The following is a 24283-nucleotide window of genomic DNA, read 5'->3' as shown; positions in this document are numbered from 1 at the left end:
AGTGCCTTTGACCAGTTAGATACTTACCCTTCACTGGTGTGTGTGCGTGTGTGTGTGTGTGTGTGTGTGTGTGTGTGTGAAACTTGGAGACTTCTATCACAGTTCTAGAAATTTACATTTTTCCCCACATTTAGCCAGGGACCAGTAGCTTGGATGTTGCCTCCCGTGTCACTCCTGAGAGAGTCCAAGTTTGGACACAGAAAGCTGTGTGCTGGGCTGTGTGCCTGATAGGCATATGGGTGACTTTAGTTTTGAGCCTGGCTTTCTAGGAATTGCCCCTAGCCTAGTGTTTGGTCAGAAATTGTGCTTAATGAAGCCTCTTGTGCCAGTGAGGCATCTACCATTTGCTGATGGAGCTGTGTGTGAATTGGGGAATGTTTTCAAGTCTGCCCTGCCTCCAGTTGATGGCGCCTGAGTAGCTATAGCCTAACAGCAGCACACCGCCCTTCTGAGCCCTTCATCCACCCTGTCTGCTTTCTCCCCAGGGTAGAACATCTGTAGCATTGTGCAGGAGCCAGAGATGGGGACAGAAATCTGCTTCCCCTGAGTGACACCCCTGTTCTACAAGCAGGTACTGAGACGGAGACGCCCTCTGTGTTCTCAGCTTGCCTCTCCCAGTGTGGAGCCTCCATCCTGGGAGCGAGTGGGGTGCGGCAGTTGAGGCCCCTGATTCTCTCCCCGCTGCTCCTGGAGCAGAGCGTTTCCTGCAGGAGTGAGGGCTTCCTGGAAGAAGGGGAGCTTCGGTCATCTTGGCACGGGCCTCTTCAGAATAGAACAGAACTTCTGCAACACAGGGCTGTGAGGATGAGAAATATCAGCATTTTGCACCTTTGGAGACAAAACTGTAACCTAGACGGGGAGCTGGAGGGAGAGGGAGCCCCTACACCATTGGCCACACCTGCCCAGAGTGGAGCACCAGCTCCACGAGATAGAGCTAAGAGGGGATGAGGGAGTGAGTCATGGTTCCAATGCCATAGACCCTCCCCATTCTCACCAAGATTTAGTGGATACTCTTAAATGAATGTTTCTCCAGTTGCCATATGCCTTTAAGACAATCTCCAGAGATTTTAAATAATTGATATTTACAATTTTCTCCAGTTAAATAGCTGTCTTGTTGGAGAGAGTTCCCCTGAGCTCCTTAAACTGCCAGTCCAGAAGTCTATATCTTAATTTTTTTTTTTTTTTTTGCCATGACCTTGTTGAAATTGATTGCATGGATGAAAACATTGACCATCAAGTGCGTCGGACCTGAGCTTGAGCCTTAGATCTGCTTTTCACCAGCTACGTGGCCAGAGTTCATAAAACCCCCTTGAGCCCCCACTTCCCCATTTGTGAAGAGGGGATAATAATAGAACCTACTTCCAAGACTTGATTGGTAGTTGGCAGAGATTCAGTAAACATCAGCCCCCTGGCCCCCTTTGAATAGTCTTTTCCTGGAACATGGGAGCCTAAAGCTGCTCTGGTATCCTCTGCTCCCTCTGTGGGGCTGTCAGTCCCACCCAATCTTTTTTTTTTTTTTAAGTTTATTTTTAAGAGAGAGAGACAGAGACAGAGCATGAGTGGGAAAGGGGCAGAGGGAGAAGGAGACACAGAATCCAAAGCAGGCTCCAGGCTCTGAGCTATCAGCACAGAGTCTGACGCAGGGCTCCAACCGGGGAGCCACAAAATCATGACCTGAGCTGAAGTCGGAAGCTTTTACCAACTGAGCCACCCAGGCGCCCTCTTTTTTTTTTTTTTTTTTTTTTTTTCCCCCACCTACTCCTTTCAGCTCAGTCTGGAGCCATCCCTTGCAGTGGTATGTTTATCCTAGGAACAAACTTGAGCCTCTTTTCCTTGGATTCTACGCAGTCCCACTCTTCACTGATCTCTCAGAGGAAACATACTCATTAGTAAGTCCAAATGGGAAAACTCCCTGCCTCATCCCCTGCCTGCACGAAATGTCAAGGCTTCTCTGTAAACTGCTCAGTCATCGAGCCTGCATCTTCCCCCTCGAAGTTCTGGGCTCAGCCAGAGTCTAGACAGCTGCTGGCCTGCTGGTGAAGAGTCAGTTGTTTGACCACCTGGAGACTGAAGGAAATGTAAGGCTCTTGGAAGACACAGAGGGACTGTCCCCACTGGCTGGAAAGGGGCTGCTTCCACGGGATCTGCCGGGCTGACTATCTTATCATTGTTCTGAGAAGAAGGAAGGACAGATAAGTCAAGACCTTTGTGCAGAAGAGAAGGGGAATTTAAAGAAGCCAAGTGTCATTTAAGTGAAACATGATACTTCCAGTTTCACATTATGACCAGGGTGAAAACAGCTTCATAAAAAGAAGCTTCCAGGAGACCAAGAGTATATTCCCATGGGGCTCTGCTGAGATTTGGGGCCTGAGGGAATTAGGTCATCTCCAAAACGTCCTGCCATCTGCATAAGGGAGAGGTGCACAGCGGTATGCATTAACCGGGAGCATTTGCCCAGACTTCAGAGCAGGCCCAAGGGAAATCCAATTCCGAGTCTAAAGATAGGCTGTGCGATGTTTTGTGCAGTGTGAGTTTCTGGGAAATTTGCATAATCTCTTAGGACAATGATCTGGGACAGAGGGGAGCATTAGAACCAGAGAAAGTATACTGGGAATATACTGGGGCAGCTGCAAGAACCCCTCCAATGGACTGGTTACCACCTAATTGATACTGAAAGCCTTTGTGAGTCTCAAATCAAATTTCCCTTTAAAGAGAAGGTCACAAGTAAAGTGGATGGGCAATGATTGTGGTGATTCATTTGTCCCTAAACAGCCGCTTCTGTCTGAGGCCGTGCAGGGCTCTGATCAGGATGAGGGCGTGATAGCTCACTGTCATTTCATTTTCCAGTTCTCAGGAAACTTGCTGAGATATTCCTAGGCCTCAGGTCTTGGGTTCCTCTTTCCAGAGTGTAACAGGTTCCTTTCTTGGAAACCAACAGCACCAATATAAACTTAGGACATAGGTTACTAGTGATCAAAGTCAATTTAACCCAACAAATATTCATTAAGCACCTACTGGTGAACCATGCAAAGTGCCGGGCTGAAGGGGTGAGTCAGGCATGCTGTCTGATCTCATAGGATGGACCGTGAGCATGGCTGACAAGAGGCAGGTATAAACGCTACAATGAAATTGCAAACAATATGCCGTGAGACATGAATTCAAAAGGAAATCTATGAAGGTAGATTTGTGTTGAGCTTCAGAAGCAGGACTAGAATATTATCAGGCACATAATTGTCCATCCTGGGACAAGGGAAGCATGGCCAAGGCCATCAGAGTCCGAAGACTGCAGATGCATTTTCCATCCGTGACAAAGGAGACTTCTGTGCAGCAGAAAGAGCGTAAGGCAAAGAGCAGTATCACCAACAACGACAGTAACAACTGACAGAATTGAGACCTGAGGCTTCAGTGCTTTGCAGAAGGTGAGGAGGCAAGGGACAGGGAGGGATCAAGAGAGTCAGAGACTGGAGAGAACTGGCTGAGGTGCAACACGGCAGAAGGCCAGCTCCCCACTTTGGTGGTTACTGGGTTTACCTCATTTTTCACCCTTGTGCTCACATTCCCCGGGGAATGGTTTCTATCCCGAGCACAAAGTGCCCTCACCTCAACAGAGTGAGTCTATTCTGCAGCTGCCTTGATGAACTATCCCCACAGTTAGATTCCCTGCAGGTGGTACCAGCTTCCATTCAGAATCGATTTGCCACCTGCTTGGGTGAAAACCTTGGTGACGGTTACAGTGTGACCCAAGCAAAGTCATGGAGTTTATTTGGTTATTAATGTGATTGTTGTCACATCCTATGCAATATGTCTAAATTGAATTATGGTGTCAGGTACAACTATAGACAGGAACGAAGCATGTGTATTATCCATGATCATATGTCATTAAAAATAATATTCTTGAAAAAAAGAAAAGGAAAGAGAGAGGGAAAGGGAAAAGGAAAGGAAAGGGTCAGATGGGCTCTCTACCCTGTCCCCACACCTGATCAGCATTGGCCTACTCACACTGGAGGGGTGGGGCCACCTTTTGGACTTCCCTCATTGGCTGATGGGCCAGAGCAGAGCCTGGGTGCTGTGTCCAGCTCTCCTGCATAGCCTGCCTCCAAGCCCATGACAAAAATCCCAGCCTCAGCAGAGTGTCCCCCACCCCATGCAAGAAGGAATAATTAAGTCAATGTCACCTGGACACCCAGGGACGCGGTTTAAACACCTGGTCTACCCCCCAGTTTCTTTCTTGGGGCCCAGATCTCTCGCTGCTCCTCCTTGCTGCACTCCAGTCCCTGGAGGCTCTAAAGGAGGTTAGCAGACAGAGACCAGCCAGTACAGTTGGCTTCCCAAGGCTTCTCGCTCCTCTGAGCCTGGAGTTGGCTGGCAACTGGGTGAGGGAGTGGGGAGCTTTCTGGCCTCAGGTCCCCTTGGAACTCTTCATGTCTCCACAGGCATTTTCAGTTCCCATTTTTCTGGCTTGGGTGGCTCCGTTTCTCTAGCTAGGGTTCCTTCACAGTTAACCAGAGCCTCCCACCCACCCACCCCTTACATGACGCTTCACAGAGGAAACTGCTCTCCTGAGCTTCTCTCCAGACTGTTTCCCTTCTTCTTTCCCTTCAAACCCTGCTCACTTGTCACAAGGCAGCAACTTCCCCCACCCCCTCTTCAGCCCCCCTCTTGTGATAGACCCGGGATTAGAGCAGGCATCGCTGGGCTTCTTCCCAGGGGCACTGTTGATCGCTTGCTTGCTGGTAAAGCCTGAATGTTCATGGTCAGTCTATCTTCTTCCTCTTGGCCAGCCATGTTTTTTTACCCAGCCAGGCACAGAGGGTCCATCCTGTATAGCACGCTCACACCCTAATTCTGGCCAGTGAGAACTGAGAGAGATGGTCCAGTACCTTCTGGGAAAGGTTTCCTTGCTACGAAAATGAGCTGCACTGGACCATATCTGTTTTCTTCTTCCATCGAATGTAGTCATGTCTGCCAGGAAATGTAAGAACTATTTTCAAATACCAGGTGAAATTAAACCAACCAATATGCTGAAGGTGACAGAGTATGGAGGTAGAAAGAACTTTGGTCCTTGAAGATGTCTTTCAGACCTTGACTTAACCTTGGAACCACCCATTCTTGAGCTATTTTACTATATGAGATAAGAAAATCCACTTTGTTTGGATTTTTTATGCCTCACAGCTGAAAGCATCTCAACCCAGAGTGTGGTTTTTCTCTCCCCTTTGCCAGGTTTGCTGGGGAGAAAAAGTCTGATATCACCCCAAACTCTATCTTTACCCATGGACCAAAACCACACCCCCTGCCTGCTGTTGTAAATAAAGTTTTATTGGGACTCAGCCATACCATTCATTTCAGATTGCCTACGGCTTGATTTGTGGCAGGAGGAATGGTATGGTCAACAAATATGAAAATAGTTACTATCTGGCCCTTTACCGAAAATGCCAACTTCTAATTTAGATCCATTAGGTAGAGAAGCAAAGTTCCTCAAAACTTGCCACGGATTATATAGGTACATTAAAACATGAAATCCTTGGGAAAGAAGGCACTGTTAATCCTGAAGAGTCTTGGAATGCCTAGCTTCTGCCACAGATACAAGGCCACAGAGTCTGTCCTGAGAAGGACAAGATGGGGTACACGGTGTTGATCAATCTCACAGCGTGTGTTGGTTAATTTTATGCGTCCACTTAGCTAAGCCACGGCACCCTGTTACATGGTCAAATACCAGTCTAAAAGTTGCCGTGAAGTTTTTTGTTTGTTTGTTTTGTTTTGAGTAAAGCAGATTACCTTCCTGGAAAACATGATGGGCCTCACGCAGTCAGTTGGCCTTTCAGAAAAGACTGAGGTTTCCCAAGGAAGAAGAAATTTTGCCTCAAGACTGTAACAGAGAACCCCTGCGTGAGGTTTCGGCATGCTGGTCTGAAGATATTAGACTCAAGACTGCAATATCAACTCTCATCTGAGTCTCCAGCTTGCTGGCCTTCCCCAAAGATTTTGCACTGATCATTCTAATTCTGTCCCAGCTGTAAGGTCGACATCTTATTTATTTTGTTGAGAGGAAGTTTCCAAAGCGAAAAGTTAGAGATGATTCCCAAATGGACACAAGAGTCAAGATGTTTATTATTATATGGCACAATCCTGCCTCCAACACACAGATCCTGAGTTCACAGTTACAAAGACTGGGAAGAAACCTTGGGTAAGCCGACCCCTGTCATACCAAGAACTAAATAGAGGTGTCTCTGAGGGCAGGTTCAGAGGTGAGGTCAACCCAGCTGAAACATCTTTTTAAACACAAGGTTCACAGGTCAAGTCCGGCCAGCTTGCCACTTCTCCGTTGAGGATGTCTTACATTCCTTGGGAAACTGCACGCTTGTAAGAAGAGGTAGAGGGTCTGTACTTCCCTCCAGGACACAGCAAGAGCCACAGTCTCCAGCCGGGGAGTCTCCCCAGAGTGCCCTGAGGATGATCTGCTTTGAAATACAAAGCCCAGGAACTGGACAAATGGCCCTTGTCTGGGCAAATGCTCTGTGCTCTCTCAAGGTTCCTTTCTTTTCCATGTCGAAAGTCTCCACTTCCGTTGGCTGTTTAACATCCTGGCTTGAGGGAAGGTTCTAATCGTTGATTAGCTTGCCCCCTTGAATCTCAGTATCTGTCTATTCATAGGAATTCTGGCTCTCAGGCAACACCAGACTCTTTGTAGAGGGAAATCCTTAAGAAATTATACTTTGAGAAACCGTCCTTCTGTAAATCCTCCTGCCCTTGTAGTGTTTCATGCCATGTCCAGCAAACAGTCCTGCCATTTGTTAAATGAGTCAAAATATTGAACAGCATTATGACTTTATGCTAGAATTTATTAAAATTCTAGTTCCATTGAAAATGCAACTTATTCAGGCATCTTGCATTGCCATAGTTATTTTCATCTTATTTCTGAGATATTAGCAACTCATGGCCATTACGGAGTCCACTCATAATAATTGAGCTTCTGGCAGCCCCACATTGTCAGCATCCCCCAGATCCCCCAGGAGCATAGCCTAAGTAGAAGGTGGCAAAGTGTATGAAGTGTGGGGGCATGGGGGGTCACATAGATCTACAGGAGGCTCAAGAAGACAGGGAAAGCCTAACGAAATGGAAAGCTGTGCCTTCTAATTTTTTTTTTTTTTTTTTTTACATTTATTTATTGTTTAGAGACAGAGCACTGGTCAGGGAGGGATAGAGACAGAGGGAGACAGAATCTGAACCAGGCTCCAGGCTCTGAGCTGTCAGCACAGAGCCTGATGCAGGGCTCGAACTCACAAACCGTGAGATCATGATCTGAGCTGAAGTCAGACGCTTAACTGACTGAGCCACCCAGGCGCCCCGAAAGACGTGCCTTCTAAAGAAGTACATCTTCTGATCTGTACTGTTGGATGAGCCAAAATCATACATATGTATATATATCCAATGTCAGGAACCTAGGGAGGAGAAGGTGAAGGGAAAGACCTTTGACTCATTACAAACCAGACTTATTTATGCTCTCTGACTATGGATGTTCATGCCACCCTCGTCTTCACATATGTCTTTTTTTTTAAGATTTTTTAAAAATTTATTTATTCATTTTGAGAGAGAGAGCTTGTGTGTGTGCAAGCAGGAAAGGGGCAGAGAGAGAGAATCCCAAGCATTCTCCACACTGTCAGCACAGAGCCCGATGCAGGGTTGGATCTCACAATTGTGAGATCATGCTCTGAGCCAAGATCAAGAGTTGGACATCTAACGGACAGAGCCACCCAGGTGCCCCCTCTTTGGAGCAGACCTAGGGACGGTGACATCTTTTTCTCAAGACCCAGTAGAGAAAGGGCTTGAGCTAAGCAGATATTTTTCCCCAAAAGGAAGTTTCAGCAGCAATTTTTAGCTATCCCCTTTTTAAATTTTTTTTTAATCTTTATTTATTTTTGAGAGAGAGATAGAGTGCGAGCGGGGGAGGAACAGAGAGAGAGGGAGACACAGAATCCGAAACATGCTCCAGGCTCCGAGCCGTCAGCACAGAGCCCAACGCGAGGCTCGAACTAACAAACCGTGAGATGATGACCTGAGCAGAAGTCGGCCGCCCAACCAACTGAGCAACCCAGGCACCCCTAGCTATCACCTTTTAAAGCAAGCTCTCTCCGGGGTTCCTTGGTGGCACAGTCAGTTGAGCGGCTGACTTTGGCCCAAGTCGTGATCTCGCAATTCACAAGTTGGAGCCTCAAGTCAGGCTCTTTGTTGACAGCTCAGAGCCTGAGGCCTGCTTCGGACTCTATGTCTGTCTCTCTCTGCCCCTCCATGGCTTGTGCTGTGTCTCTCTCTCAAAAATAAAAACATTTTTTTTTTTTTCAGGGCGCCTGGGTGGCGCAGTCGGTTAAGCGTCCGACCTCAGCCAGGTCACCATCTCGCGGTCCGTGAGTTCGAGCCCCGCGTCAGGCTCTGGGCTGATGGCTCAGAGCCTGGAGCCTGTTTCCGATTCTGTGTCTCCCTCTCTCTCTGCCCCTCCCCCGTTCATGCTCTGTCTCTCTCTGTCCCAAAAATAAATAAACGTTGAAAAAGAAAATAAAGTAAAAATAAATAAAAAATAAAAACACTTTTTAAAAATTTAAAGTAAGCTCTCTCCATCCCAGGAAACCCTGTGCCTAAGCACTTATTAGCTCTGCAACATCGGATACAAAGTTTCTCCAAAGCATAACCATAACAGACAAACAATAAGTAGTATATAAAGTGAATGCATGTGTGTGTACATGTATATGTATGTATGTGTCTGTGTAAGAAGGCAATTATGTGGCCCCCATTATGCAAAGTTATGTCCATTTGGAGAATAAATTCTCATTTTCAGCCTGCCTCCAGCATGGGTTAAAGAGTTCCATATATTAACCTGAAGTTGTTATTGGTGTGCTAACAAATGGAGTTAATGAAAACCATTTCACATAGGAAGGAAGGGTAGATGGTATGCAGATTGAGAAATCATCTGAAAACTGATGGCAAGTCCTTCTATGTGTTAAGATCATGCAATGGATGACCTCCCTGCTCAAGGATTCCATCAGACCAAGTGATGCAAGGAGCATTCTGTAAGTGGCCTCTTCCTGCTGGTGGCTTTAACAAAATGGAACCCATTAAAGGCAAAGAAAAGTTGCTTGGTTTAAACTGGATCTTACAGATCTCAAACAAGTGCAATCACCCAATTGTTTCCTAAAGAATATACATTCGAAATCGTGAAGACTTTGAAAACGTGCCTTTAAAAATCACTTGTTCTGAATCTTATGTCAGGGAGAGTAAAGGGTGGGGGGGGGGGGATGTCCTACGAAGTCATCCCTAAAAGGCCTTAGACAGTTAACTAGCAATTTTAATGCAAACTCACCTTTACTGTTTTAAGGGAATGGCCTTGAAAGTGATCCTCATTATTAATAGCATTTATGTCCAATTACATAAACCTATATTTCAAGACTCAGAGAAATCTAAATTGCATCTCGACAACATGTGATTATGCCCAGGCATTTTCACAACTTGCCTCTCAAAGCACCAGAGGGAAGAAGGCAATTCCTCACTCTTCCTTGCCTTAGCTGATGCAATAAGTCACATGTGTTTTATCAGACTCAGGCTCCTGTCCACTTACCCCCTGGAAAATCAAACACAAATTTGTTCTTTGTGGCTCTTTCTTGACTAAAAATGTTGGATCCATTTGTGTTTGTTTCCATGTGGCTTTTTACGGATCTTACAAGTTAGTTTGTACTGTTCACAAAATAATGACTTCTCCAAAGACTTTCTGATGCAGGAACACTATAAAACGTGAAACTAAAAAAAAAAATAAAAAAATAAAATTAAATAAATAAATAAACGTGAAACTGCCCCAGGTGAACAGGGTAATGCCCTGGTCCTTAATGGACTTTCAAAGGCCCCCTTTCCTGGGGCCATGTGCTAGGGAAAGAAGCCTTGCAGAAACTTCTGTGTGGCCTCAGCTCCCCTGAGGCCCAATCTTCCAACAGGGTAGATGTGGCTTTACCCCCACCCCTTGGTGGCACAAACACAGTGTCCCAGACCCAGATTCTTTATTCACTTTACTCACCATGTCCCCTTGGATGGGCAATTGAGCTTCCTTGAATCTGTTTTCTAATCTGAATCTGGCAGAAAAGGGGAAAAAATCATATGCCAGATATTGATTAAACACTACCACATTCCAGAGTCAGTGTCTTAGAAAACAGAATCAGTCTTCCTCTCTCAAGGAGCTCATGGTAAAGAAATGAAACATACAGCTTGCCAGAGAGTAGTACATGTGAGCCAGTGAGGAGCATTTTGGTTAGGGGACCAGGAAAGACCTCAAAGGGAAGGTGATTTGTGCATAAAGACCTGAAGGAGGCGAAGGAACAAACCCTGTGGACCTGTGGAGGCAGAGCCTTCCAGGCTGAGGAAACAGCAAGTGCAAAGGCCCTGTGGTGGGAGTGGACCTATGCAGGAAAAAGAGTATGACCAGAGCAGAGAGAAGGAGGGGAAGTAGGAGATGAGGCCAGAGAGGCAATAAAGGGGGCAAGATCATCTAAGAAAAGAGGTAGAAAACAACAGCCTAGAGTCACATGACCTGCCACCTGTTTTTGTAAATAGTCTTATTTGAACCACAACCATGCCCTTTGGTTTCCACGTTGTCTATGGATGTGTTCAAACTACAACAGCAGAGTTAAGTAGTTGCAACACAGGCTATTTAGCCCACAAAGCCCAAAATATTTAATATCTGTCCTTTTACAGAAAACACTTAGGAGTCTCCAGTTTAAACAAATAGGTTTATTTTTCTCCATGACAGGTCTAGAGTGGGCAGTGCAGGCAAGGTGCAGAAGCCCCATGATGTTAATAAGGCCCAGACTCTTTTTATCTTTATGGTCCACTAGTCTTAGCCTATGGATGTGTTTCATCATGTTCTCAAAATAGCTGTCAGTGCTCCAGAAATAGCACATTCTATCCACATCTGAGATAGAAAGGCAGTTGAAAGAGGTATCGGTTCCTTCTACTAGGAAAGCAAAAGTTGACTTCACCCCCACCCCCGGAATGCTTTTCCCTGTCTCTTTGCCCAGAAGTAGGTCATATGGCCCTTCTAGCTTCAAAGGTAGTTGGGAAAGCCACAGAAAGGACCATCAAGATTGACTTAGTCACTTTCAAACTTTTTTGACCATAACCCACAGTGAGAAACATGTCATATCATAGCCTAATGCACGTAACTGAAATACTGCAAACAAAAGTTTCATAAGAGGCAACTTACATTTACATTGTGTGCTGCAAACTGATATTTTCTCTTCCAGTGTTTTAAATATGAGTCACATCATCTACTCACTTAATTTCATCACCCACTGTGGGGATGGTGCAAGTACCTTATGAAAAATGCAGTGGTCACAATCCGTCGCTAGGGACTGGCACAGCTCTGCTCCAAACAAGTTCCTGGCTCTCCCTCTCTCTCTCAACTTTCTTCCTTTTCCATTCCTTTACTTCCTTACTCTCTTTTCTCCAAAGAAGAGAATGGATAATGGATTGGCAACTAACAATAGCCACAACACCCACCATAAGTGAGCTGGAGACCAAATACAGTTTCATTGAATACTGAGTGAAAGGAGAAGGTGATCATCCTTCTGAAGGAACTGAGGACCCTGATGATGGACACTTGTCTTCCATGTAAAATCCAGGTGGAAACACCTATTCCCCAGGGGGTTTCGAGGGGATTGTGTGGGATCCCCGATGTATAGCACTAGCACAGTGCCTGACACACAGTGGGAATGCAAGACACATCAGGTTGCTTCCTCAAATGCAATCATCTCTCCAGACTGGTCCTGGCCCTGGACACAGAATCAACCAGATAAAGAGAGAATGATTCATTCTCAAGGGCTGCAAAGTCCCAGGGAAATTGCATGTTACCCTGGTGCTGTGCTTACTTATCCTATTGGGCACAGGATGAATACTCAGAGGTTAAGGGCTATGTTGAATTTTGCCCACTGTTTTTGTCTGTTTGTTTTGTTACATAATTGTTTTCCAAGTTAGCTATCATACTGTGTAGTCTTGGTTTCACTAGTAGAACCCAATGATTCATCTGTTACATATGACACCCAGTGCTCATCCCAAGTGCCCTCCTTAATGCTCATCACCCATTCAGCTCATCCCCCTACGTCCCCACCCCACCCCCATCAACCCTCAGTTTGTTCTCTGTATGTAAGAGTCTCTTATGGTTTGCTTCCCTCTCTATTTTTATTATATTTTTCCTTCCCTTACCCTATGTTCATCTGTTAAATTTCTCAAATCATCCATATCAGTGAAATCCTATGGTATCTGTCTTTCTCTGACTGACCTATTTCACTTAGCGTAATACCCTCCAGTTCCATCCACGATATTGAAATAGCAAGATTTTATTCTTTTTCATCGTCAAGTAGTATTCCATTGTGTGGTGTGGTGTGGTGTGGTGTGTGTGTGTGTGTGTGTACCACGTCTTCTTAATCCATTCCTCAGTTGATGGACACTTGTTGCTCACTGTTTTTGAAAATTTTTCAGAAGCACCAGTTACTGGCCTTAGCTTTGATGACCAGAACTTTTGGCTATGCAGGAGTGGAAGTCCCTGACCACAGGCCCTAAGCTGGCAGAGGATGGGCCATTCTCCATGAACTCATGCAAGGGCAAAGGTGAAGTATTTCTGGTCATCTTTAGCCCCCTCATTTTTGCAAGTGGGGAAATTGAGGCCCTGAGCAGTTGCAACATGGCAAGCTCATGCAGGAAATAGACAGCAGAGCCGATCTCTTGACCCCAAATCCAGCAGCAATAATTAACACAGCCCCTCTCAAGAGGGGTCCAAAGGGCCCATAAATTCAAATCCCAGGCTGAATATACCCGCATTTTTCTAGAAGGTATGTATCAGGTTCTAAAATGGACATCTGTTTCTACAAAGTTAGGAACCACAGATTGAATGACACTAAAATGATTCGTGTTGAGAGTTCAAGAGAAGAGGTCTGGAGGTCAGGACTAGGGATGGTGATGTAAAACAGAAACTGCAAATGTTTCCATCAGCCTCTTCCCCACCCCACCCCCACCCCCTCCATACCCCAGAAACAATGAGCTTCTGAGTTCTCTAAAAGGCCTGTGTGCTTTTGTCCCCTCTGCCTCTGTGCAAGCAAATCCCCATCCGGTAGGCGGTGATTGGGAGAGAAGTTTATCTCCTTTTTTTTTTTTTTTTTTAAGTTTATTTTTATTTTGAGAGAGAGAGAGAGACAGAGAGAGAGACAGAGCACACAGGCACACACCAGCAGGGGAGTGGCAAAAAAAAAGACAGAGAATCCCAAGCAGGCTCCCCACCGTCAGCACAGAGCCCAACGCAGGCCTCCATCACAGGAGCCGTGAGAACAGGACCTGAGCGGAAATCAAGAGTGGACGATTAATTGGCTGAGCCACCCAGGGGCCCCGAGAAGTTTACCTCCTCTTTACCATCGGATCGCATTTCTTAAACTCAGAATGAGTTCTAAGAGGCCACACCAAACAGTAGGACCACACACAGGTGCCCCTTGAGCAAAAAAGATGACAACGGCCTGGCTTTAACTGATAACATCCTCCCCAGTGCACACTAGAAATTTTGGTACCCACGAAGTGGCCTTTGTTGGAAACCCAAGGGTCCTGATCACCCAAGGGTCCCAGACTCCGCCCACGCACCGGACCCTCCCAGCAGAGTCGGGACTGCTTCCTCCAAGCGTCTCAAGGGGCCTTCGTCGTGACGCGGGGCCACCTCTCGGGCCTGAGTCCTCGAACCTTCTTCGCTGCCTCTCGGGCACCGCCCGAAGCCCACCCTCCCCTGTGTGCCTGGGGCGGAGCGGGACCGACGCGGCGGCGCCATTGGCCTGCGCGAGGCGAGAGGCGGGGAGAGGCGGGGAGAGGCGGGGAGGGGCGGGGCGCAGAGGGACACATGGGGCGGGCCATTGGCCGGCGCCGGGCGAGGGGCGGGCCCTACGCGCTAAGCCCCAGGGAACTGGGGCAGTAAGCGCTGCCTACACAGCTCGAGTGCCGGCGAGGGCACAGCACGGGCAGCGGCTTCTGGACGGCGCGATGAGCGGACGGTGAGTGATGCAGAGGCAGGAGAGTTTGGGGGCATCCACGGAGCACCGTCACCCCCGTCCCCGAGCCCAAGACCGCCCCCAACCATGGGCTCTGGAGCCTGGGCACCGGTGCCCCTTGGCTGCCGCGTGCAGAGTTCCCTCCCCCTGCCAGCCTGGCGCAGCCCCGGCCATTGCTGAGAGTGGGCACTGCGCCAGGCACCTTCTCCAGAGGGAAGGCACCTCAGGGGCTCAAACCTGAGCACGATGGGTGAGAGCGGCCGCAGGCTACACCTTTGCCCAGTTTGCCTCCTATCTTAGGCAATATCCTAGAAGCATTGATCTTTGTTGTGGGGAGAGGCTCCAAGAGGCTCTGGCACAACTCTCGGATTTCACAGATGGAGAACCGGCGCCGAGATAATAGCAGAAGGAGGGGCTTGCCTCACCACGCCATTTACAGAGGATTTGCCTTGTTCCCAGACCTGTGCAAAGGTCATTAGCACTATACGGCACCTACTTCTCACAGCCCTGATACTTTCATTTTCCCCATTTTCAGATGAGAAAACTGAGGCATGGAGAGTTATGGAACTGTCCAGTTTCACCCAGATGAGTCAGTGGTTGAGACAGGATTTGAACTCAGACTTTGTTGGGCCAGGTCTCATTCATTTCAGCAGCTGACTTCAGAGCTCACCCTGCCCACCATCCTATTCCAACCCCCACCCCCCACCCCTCCCCGCCCCAGCTCCTGACACTCAATCAGGCACTTCTAATCCCCAAGAGATGCTTCAGTGTTTTTACAATGGGACACAGCCCTGTGGGAGGGAGAGCCTCCTGCCACACCAGGATCAGTGCAGGGTTAGTGCTGGTCATTGCTTTCTTAAAACACTGTAAGGAAAGCTTTAGTAAACTCACTTCATAAGCAAATTAAATAAAGTCCCAGCAAGTGGGGCTAGGATTTTGGAATTTGAACCCAGGCAGGTTAGACTCCAAAGCCTCACACTTGCACTTAGGAAGGCAGAAGAAACCCTTCCTAGCTTCTCTATAGTTTAACTGCTCAGGGTACAGTCAAGATTTGTTGCCAGTAGCCATGATTTAAAAAAAAAGATACCCACAGTGAATTGGTAGAACGGACAGGTTAATGCAGGTCTGCTTGCCTCCTGCTCCCCAGTATAATCCCTGAGCTGCTACCGCCAGGGTGAGAGGTGTGAAAGGGAAGAAGGGAGGAAGGAGAGACTGAGGGAGAGGAGAGAAAGGGGGGGAGAGAAGGGGAAAGGTGAGCAGAGAAGATGGACCGCATTAAACTTAAGTCGAAACATTTCTGGCTGGAAGTTGTAATGGGGTGTGGTTCAGCTCTCTGTCGGTGGTGAAGTGTATTTTCAGCAGTTCTTGTCATCATTCTCTGTGTGGGTAGTGCTGGTGGTTCGACTTGACAGCGAAAATGAGGTTGACGCTACTGATTAAACAGCCCCTGTGAAAGTGGGAAGGGAGGCCATATTTCCACCCTGAGACTCCGGTGGGCGGCCTGGAGGTCGAGAACAGAGTGAAGGTCCAGGGTCCCCCTGGGTCAAGGTCACCTGGACAGTGACAGAGAACAAAGGACATGAACAGAACTCAGCATGTCTCAGTTCAGATCCTGTAAGTGCCAAGCCTCACGGGGAGACCCTGACCAGGAGGTCTACCGGAAGGCACTCTGGACAGGGCCTCTGGGGACCTGGGCCCTGGTTTTGAGAGCAAACTCAGCCATATGTCCTTGCTCACAGCCACTCCAGGGGAGGACTGCCACCCTCTTTGAGTCCCTTGTCCCCATCTCCAGAGCACACCCCGTTGTGCCCTATCATGAGAGCTTCAGTTTATTATGGGTGAGCCCGCTGTGAGGCCCATCTTATAGCAGTCAGTGATTCAACTAATGAGGGACCTGAGGCTGAGAGAGGGAACGGGACTTGGCCTCAGGTCACACAGCTGAAGAATCACAGAGCAGAGCTTGAAACCCGGATCCTTATAAAGGTTGGATTGTTATCTGGTCACAGAGTACAGTGAAGGAAGTGTTTTGGAATTGTTTTCAAGTAAATTAAAACCAAATAGAAAGCGGCTACACTTCCCAGAGCTTCTGCTCTAGTGAAAGGGGAACTTACAGTTTGCTCAGTTTTCTTTTCTGGCTGTCTGACCTCCTTCCCCAGGAGGCACTGCTGAGGGAGAGACTTGGAACCCCTTCCCCTTGCCCTGCCTGACTTTGGGGGATGGGAGCAGGGAGGCCATGCAGCCCCATAGCTGCAGAGCTGGGAAGAGCCCTGAAGATGCTGTAGATCAGCTGCCGGTAGAATCCTGGTTAAACTGAGGCCCAAGGGCTGGCACAACGTGGTGACGTCACATGCCACATTGACGCTGCAGCGAAACCCACACCCAGACTTCTCTCTGGGATGCCCCTTTGCCTCCTCCCTCTCGCTGTGACACGTTTCAGCAGAGTTCTTAACCTGGGCTCTGGGAATCCAGGGGCACATGAATAGGGACTTCCCAAGGCCCCTGCGGTAGTATGCAAATTTGGTGCACACACTTGCACACTCATGCACACATGTGCATTTTTCTGGGGAGTGTGTGTTATTTAAAGAGATTCCAAAGGGTTCTATGGCCCAGAAGATTCTGAGCCCCACTATGTGTCACAAGAAACCACCTCCAGCAACTGCCCTTGGCACACAGGCCTGGTGCAGTAGATAGCAGGGGTGGGGGAAGCCACAGAGGGCACCCGGTGTGGCCCAACATCAGCTGGCACTGAACCCTTGGAGGGCTTGCCCCCCGCACCTCTGGCCCCAGACACTCAGGCTGTTGGTCATTCTGAGCACCTGTCTGGCCCAAAAAGCATGGCTGAGGGGATTCCTGCTTCCATAGACAAGGAAGGGTCCCACATGGCCAAGCGTGTGTGAGAGAGCGAGCAGGAGGGTCGGAAATGGCTTTCTTGCCTCGAGCTGCCGTGCCTCGAGAGCAAGAGCAGAAGCCCAAAATCCTGCCACAGGGGGCTGGGTGAGCACTGCCTGTGCGCTTGGGTGAGAAGCTGTAAGGAAGGCCAGCCTACGTGTGGACAGAGGGCCAGGCTCTTCAGAGGAAGGGCAATGGTGTCAGGGAGACCCGGGTGCCAGAATGGGCTCAGGGAGACCTGTTGGTGGGAGCCTAGGAGGCAGGAGGATGCAGTAAAGGCGAGTTGGGGTCCGTGAGTCAGCCCAGGAGAAGGCAGTGAGTGGAGTGGCTGCTGTCTCTGTGGCCACCTCTCCTGCCCTCCCTCAGCCACCATCACCACCATCTGGAGTGCGCACCGTGTCCTCCTGGGACCTCCTTCCCAGCTACCGTGCTGAGGCAAGGAGGGCTGTGGCTGAGCCAGTGGGCAGATGGCGGCAGAGGGAGGGGGGTGGACAGCCATGGATATGGAGGGGAGGGTAAGGACAGCAGTGTGGAGGGGCGGGGGGCAGCAGCTGCTGAGTCGCTGTCTGCTGTCTGCATCCCAACAACTGGCTTTCTCAGCAAAAATGTGTCGCTGAGAGGCAGCCCGTGTGCGACCAGACGTCCTCTCGGAGGCAGCTGGTACCAGCAGGCACTGCAGCTTCCTCCGTGGCCAAGCTACGCCATTTGCTGGCTGACAGGTGCTAGGGGTTGGGAGGGGGGCCTTTTAAGGCCCCTTCTTTCCAGTGCCCCCTGCTGCCCCTGGCTGGTCATGGGCTACTGAGCGGAGTACATCGGCTTCCCAGGAATGCGAGGCAGTGTCCCTGCACCTGCCCTCTCTCTCGGAGCCTGCCTCCTTCTGGCAGGAGCATCCTGGGCCCCACACCTCTGTCCTCCTTTCTTTTGCTTCCCGCATCGCTTTATTTACACATTGGATTGTAATCATGCCTAAATAAGAGAATAATCATAATTTGATGAAGCGTTAGAACAGAGGTTACCAAGCCCCCAGATCTCACAGACATCCCCGGAGCATTTTAATTTGGATAGTGACGCATTGACCATTTTGCCAAGTGAGGACAATGACCATCTATTTTTGCCATCATTTCAGGAAAAGAGAGGGCATTGTAAGAAGGAAAAGTAGGCAGCGCGGAGTCGTGAAAGAAAAGGCTTTCAAATGTACTCAGTTGGCTTCTTGGAAACCCCACTCGCTTAGCCTTTCTTTCCCCTTCGGCCCTGGCCAGTAGGAATCGGGCTGTCATGGTGACCCGAAGGGCCACAAAGCTGCCTTCTTCTGTGATAACCGGCTCCATGACCACAAACAAGGGAGAGATGGGCCAAGCCTGGCAGTTGTAAAGGCTTCAGTGTCCTTTGTCCCAAACCAAAGGCCAGAGACAATAGCAAGGGCAGGCTGTGGTGCCTGCTGTCCTCAGCAGCCCCTCTGCATGGCTGACGGAGCAGCCACTGAAGTGGAAAGCAAAAACATTTCACTGCTTGTTCACTAGGGACAGGTAGGTAACCATGGCTGGCAGGTCGCCCTGGGGGCCCTTCTCTGGGGGGACAAGGAGCCCTGGCTGCTGTGTGAGTCTCTGGTTGGGAACAGAGCCTAGTCTGGCCTGGGGAAGAAAACATGGAGACCTGAGCTGTGTGCCCTGGGGCCCTGGGGGAGGGGTGGAGGCCAGGACAAAGAGGGCTGGATCCCAGGGCCAGAGGGTTGGCTTGCCCAGCTGCATCTGTCACTCTGGTTTTTGGACTGCGCCAGGGTGGCAGGCCAGCCCCAGCCCGTCCTCTCCCCCGCTCCAGCTTGAACCAAAGTAACCTTGCTTTTTTTTTTTTTTTTTAAGATTTTTATTTTTAAAATTTTTAAATGTGTATTTATTTTTGAGAGTGCGAACAGGAGAGGGGCAGAGAGAGAAAGGGGGACAGAGGATCCAAAGCAGGCTCTGTGCTCACAGCAGAGAGCCTGATGCGGGGCTTGTACTCATGAACCACAAGATCATGACCTGAGCCCAAGTTGGATGCTTAACCGACTGAGCCACCTAGGCATCCCACAAAGTAGCTTTGCTATAATCCATTTGTGTGTTGGACTTCTGCCTGTAAATATGAGATTGTGCTTTTTATTAAAGGTTGAAAAGCACTCCACTAAGAGATTCGCTAGCCATGTCCAGTGCACAAAGAGAGTGAATATTTAAAAAGGGGCAGTTTCAGGAACATGTTACAAACAGAGAGGGATCTCTGTTTGCTTTCTTCCTGTTTCTCTCTTCTCTCTCCCCCTCCCTTGCAACTCTCTCATTTGGCACTTATCTCTAGGGCACCTCTAAGGTTCATGTACACCTCACTTTAGAGCTCTACAAGACACTGGGATTATCAAAGTGAATGAAAATCATCTCAACATTCAGTCTGGTAAAGGAGGCACAAAGGCACAGTGTTCAGATTTGGAATGGAGATCTTATGAGTGACCACAAGCTCAGGTCTGGAACTCAGGGAGGTGGAGACATTGTCTCCTCTGGGTGAAAGGGTGGACATGTGAGAATCAGACAGACAGATGATGCATATCAGAAGTCCGTCATTCTCTCAAAGAAGATACTGTTTTTCTAGGGGGCAAGGTTCCCGCCACATAAGGCTCAGACCCAGCCCAGCAAGTTGGAAGAGACCCCCTTTGTTGAAGTGGGCCCTTTATTGCCTACCTCCAGCCTTGCTCACTCATTTCCTGCCCTCCCCTGGGACAGTGTACAACCCCATTCTCCATTCCTGCCGAGCTAAGGTATTTACTTTATGGTCTGCCTTCCCCCTTCCTTCTTCATTTGACCACCTATAATCCAGGACCCTTCTCCACTTTCCTCCTGACCCCATCCCCCCGCTGATGCCACCTGACTCCGGGTAGAGCCGCTCAGCCTGTTGGTCTGTCCTTTTAAAAAGCAGATTCTGGAGGGCAAAGTTCTCCCGAAAGCCAGTGCTTGGAAGGTTTCATGTGTTACTTTGTACCGTGCTTTGCAAATAATATTATACAGAGCCCTAGGCAAAGCCCTGGATGGGGGGTCCCAGCCACCCACCTCACTGTCAACCCGAGCAGCCCCTTTTAATTTGATTTGCATAAATATTCCATGTGAACAAAGTTCAGTGGAACCAGGCTTCCATTTCATCTTGGCCTAGAAAGCGTTTGGGGGAGGGGCGCCTGGGTGGCTCAGTTAGTTAAGCGTCCGACTTCATCTCAGGTCATGATCTCGCGGTTTGTGGATTCGAGCCCCGCGTGGGGCTCTGTGCTGACAGCTCAGAGCCTGGAGCCTGCTTCGGATTCTGTATTTCCGTCTCTCTTTGCCCCTCCCCCACTTGTGCTATCTCTCTATCAAAAATAAATAAAATGTAAAAAAAAAAAAAAATCACGGGGGGGGCATGGTGGGGTGCAGGACAGCATTTCATACGTAACCATTTGAATGTTTTTGCCGTTTTAAGAATTCAGAACTCTTGTTGGGGAAGCCTGGGAGGTAGGGTACGAAGAGCTTCCGTTTGTCCCATAGATTACACAGTAGGGGCTGGTTGTGAGGAGGGGCGGCTGCTGATGAGTTTGCAACAACCAGCCCTGGTCTGTGTTGCCTGGGTGCTCACTCAGAGGGGCTGTTGTCCAGGAGCCTGTGGCCCTGGGTCCCTGAGGGTCACGGCTCCTCCCCAGCCAGTCCTCTCTGCCCTTCCCCGCCCCATTCCCACCCTTCTGGCCAGAGCCAGGGCCCATTCTTAACCTTGCCCGTTGTTTATTTCAAGACACCTCTGTTTCCTGTGCGGCACCCAGGGAGAACATGCTCCACAAGCCCCACCTGTATATTTGGCAGGTTAAACTTGACATTATCATAAAAAAAATTAAAATAAAAAAAAAAAGTCTTCTATAGTTAAGAAAACGTCTAACCTGCTGGAGATCAATATCCCCATTGTACAGATGGGAAAATGAAGGCTCAGAGAGGAAAAGGCAGGAAACTAGAGCCATGAGGGTCTATAGCAGCCCCTGGCCCAGAGCTGTAACTGATCGCTGCTTGACTTACAGAGATTTCACTTATAAGTATTCCTCCTAAATAGAGCAAAATCAGCATAGTCCCCACATGCTGTAGGAGAATCAAAGTATTGTAAACTGGGTCCTGTCATGAATCAGAAGTCACACGCCAGAGCCCCGCTAAAGGCATCTGTATTGCAAGTATGTTTTTGTCTAGCTACATTTTATTTTTAACTATATAGTTTTAATTGAATAATTTACGGCCTTAGGATAGTGTAGATTGTGCTGCAGTAACAGATCCCTGAGACACCAGCAGCTTAGATTTATTTAAATCCCTTTCCCAGTCCATATCCGCCGTGGGTTGGCAGAGAGCTCTAGTCCGCAGAGGCGCTCTGGGACCCAGGCTGACCATCTGGAAGCTGCACCAATCGGGACATGTGGCTTTCTGGATCACCACGGCAAAGAATGGGGTCACAGGCTGGCTTGGATGCACTAGTCTGAGAGTAACACACACAACACCTCTTATGTGTAGCGCGTGACATGTTAGTCACATGGCCACCCGGGGGGGGGGCGGTGTGGAGGAATGTGAGTGATCACAGGTCATCCCAGGGGCAATGTCTCTGCCACAGTGTCCAACTCCAAACAGTGAAATATAGCCCTTACAGATGCAGATTTCTGACTTCTCATGACACGCCAGATGAGCTGCCCCTCCAGAGAAGGAATGTGTCTCCCTGTTCCCCATGGACTCCACTGACCAGTGTCTCAGCTGAGTCACTTTCCTAGCCCCTGGAGACTTTTACGTGTTTTATTCCAGTTGGGGATGCACAACTCTGGGAAAGTTGACTTTGGAGGACCCCATGAGGCTTCTCAAATCCATCCAATAATTTAGTAGACATCTTATGGGCCTCTTGCTGTGTGTCAGGCTCGGGCTCGGGGCTGGAAACAAGAGGTGAGCCAGAAAAGTATCATCCGTGGTGCGGAGGTCTGCGGCTTCAGCCTCCCCTCCCACCTCCCCTACTTGTACTCCCCCATCGTCCTGTCAGCTCCCCACTCAATGGGTCAGGCCCCGCGGGCCCAGAACATCCAGGAGCCCAGAGCAGGTGCTGGACTAGAGAGGAGCCTTTCCTGATACTAGAGGAGGGGACCACTCTGGCAAGGGTTTCCTGGCAGAGCTAGCTTGCAGAATACATGGCAAGCAGTGGGCAGTTTTCTGGACAGAGAATAGCTCCATCAAGACCCAAAAGGAGAACAAAGCGGAGAGCACAGCAGGCGAGATGAGAGCAGCTCGGGGAAGCTAGAGCTGAGAGCAGGAAGTGAGAAGGGGTGGGAGAGAAGCTGGCTACAGAGGAGGCCAGAGGGAAAACCGCCTGCTGTTACTTCTGGGTAAATCCAGCTCTTCCCTTCCGGTAATGAGCCTGTGTAAAGCAAGACACAGTTGTGCCAGGGACCCACAGAAACGGTGTTGAGTGAGAAACTCAGATGCTTTTTTCTTGGGCTGAAGCCAGCTCTGCATGGAAACGTTTGAGGAACCCCTCAGAAAGGGAGACTTGCAGAGCAGTTTTTTTCCACTGGAGACTGAGGTGCTGAGGAACTGAAACCCAATTTTGAAATCCTATTGCCCAGCAGTGAGGCCCCCCGCTCCAGAACCCCATAGTGCCCTGCCCTGTGCCCTATAGAGGTAGGGTCTGACCTCTGTCTAGATCCTGTTTTGCTTCTCTCTAGACCCAGGGAGAAGGGAGGTATTTTTAGGATGATTCTGAGGTCACTGAGAAGCCCACCTCCCTCAATTCATTCCCCTTCTCCCTGTTTCCCCTGCTTCCAGAATCGAATGCTCATTCAGGCCTGACACACCAACACAGAAAGCAAGCCTGTGTTGTTTGTGGGTGATATCAAACAAGTGGGAGGAGAGTGTGTTCAGCTAGGGAGTCAGGGCCCAAGGGGACGGAGCACCCTGTCCACTTTGAGGGCATTGACACAGCAGCAGTTGAACCTGACCTCGAACCCCCAGGAACATTTGCACATACACACAGGGGTGGGGAAGACCCGACTGAGCCAGGTTTGTGTGAACAGATGTTGGGGTTTGAGGAAGGAGCCACTCTGTGATATGAAGGACAGGCTGTGCGCCCTGTCTGTGACTTAACCCCTCAGAGTCCTAGCTGCATCTTGAGAGGAGAGGTAGAGACAGGGCCGTGACTGGGATAGGGAGACAGAGAGGTACTGTGGCTCACTGCCTGACACACGGGGGGCCTCAATAAGAAAGCTCTCAGCCAGGGTAAGTTGGAGAGGGAAAGAAGGAGAAATCTGTGCAGAAGATGCCAACAAGATAGAAAAAAACACGAGTGGATTTCCCCAGGAGGGTTTAAGAAACTCCGTGAAGCCTTCTGGGTTGTGAATACACGGTTTCATGTGTGAATCAACTAGCGATCTCATAATCTTTACGGAGATTACCCCATTGCATCGATAAGAAAAGGAAGTCTGGAGGGTCTAAGTCACTGTGCGAGATGGGTTTTAGTGACCAGGATCTAGGATCTGAATGCTTATGTTCAAACAATGACTTGGCCACCGATTCACTGGGAATCTTCGGCAAAGTTCTTAACTTCTGTCCCTGTTTTCTCACCCATAAGATGGTACGAGGATAGTACTTACCTTATACCGTTGTTGTAAGGAGTAAAAACGATAATTCATAGAAAATGCTCAACACGGTCTCCAGCATGCAGTGACCCCAGTACCGACTAACCCATCACCAGGAGAGCTGGCCCAGGTGTGCTGGTTCCAAAGGGCCACCAGCCTGAGCTCAGTGGGAACGGAGGAGAAAGGCCCAGGGTGCTTTGGGGGGCTGGAGGAGTGATGGAGGCAGTAGCCATCATTTAGGGTGTCCCAGCTGAGGCAAGAGAGCCTGTGGTCTGAAACGTTTAGGAGACGGATCCAGATCCCTAGGGATTATGGAGAGGTTCGGGGAGGGCAGCTGTTGGGCTGGTACTGGGTGCCAGCTAGCTCAGCACTTCTGACCTTGTCTCCCGCCGAGGGAAACGTGGCTGCCCCGTGTGGGGTGTGGGACCCCATTAAGTCCTCTGAGCCTGATCCTTCAGAGCTATGGCCACCCTGTGCCCCGGGGTGGGAGGGGGGAGGTGAGGCTGGAGCCACAAGGCCTGCACAGCAGGGCTCTGGGCACTGCACTGGCCAGCACTTCCTTCTCCGGCTCACCTGTCTGTATGCTCTTCCTCCTCTTCCCTGCAGGTAGCCTCCCTGATGCTACAGACAAGAGGAGAAGATGAAGGAAGATTGTCCACCCAGTTCTCATGTTCCCATCAGTGACAGCAAGTCCATCCTGAAGTAAGCC

At 49.3% G+C, this 24283-nt stretch overlaps 1 protein-coding gene across 2 annotated transcripts in view; it reads left to right on the top strand.

Annotated features, from left to right (window-relative positions):
- Positions 1–13939: 13939 nt before the first annotated feature.
- Positions 13940–24283, top strand: part of RASSF4 (Ras association domain family member 4) — a 32633-nt gene continuing 22289 nt past the window's right edge. For both annotated transcript variants that reach the window (XM_045438079.1, XM_045438077.1), the window contains exons 1-2: positions 13940–14060; positions 24181–24276. In XM_045438079.1, coding sequence (XP_045294035.1) covers positions 24215–24276 — 62 coding nt within the window. In that variant the 5' untranslated portion in view covers positions 13940–14060; positions 24181–24214. The remainder of the gene's footprint in view (positions 14061–24180; positions 24277–24283) is intronic.

Source organism: Leopardus geoffroyi, chromosome D2 (assembly GCF_018350155.1).
Source record: "Leopardus geoffroyi isolate Oge1 chromosome D2, O.geoffroyi_Oge1_pat1.0, whole genome shotgun sequence".
In the NCBI taxonomy this organism is placed as follows: Eukaryota; Metazoa; Chordata; class Mammalia; order Carnivora; family Felidae; genus Leopardus; species Leopardus geoffroyi.
Note: the sequence above shows the minus strand (reverse complement) of the source record. Positions and strands in the feature narration are given on the sequence as shown.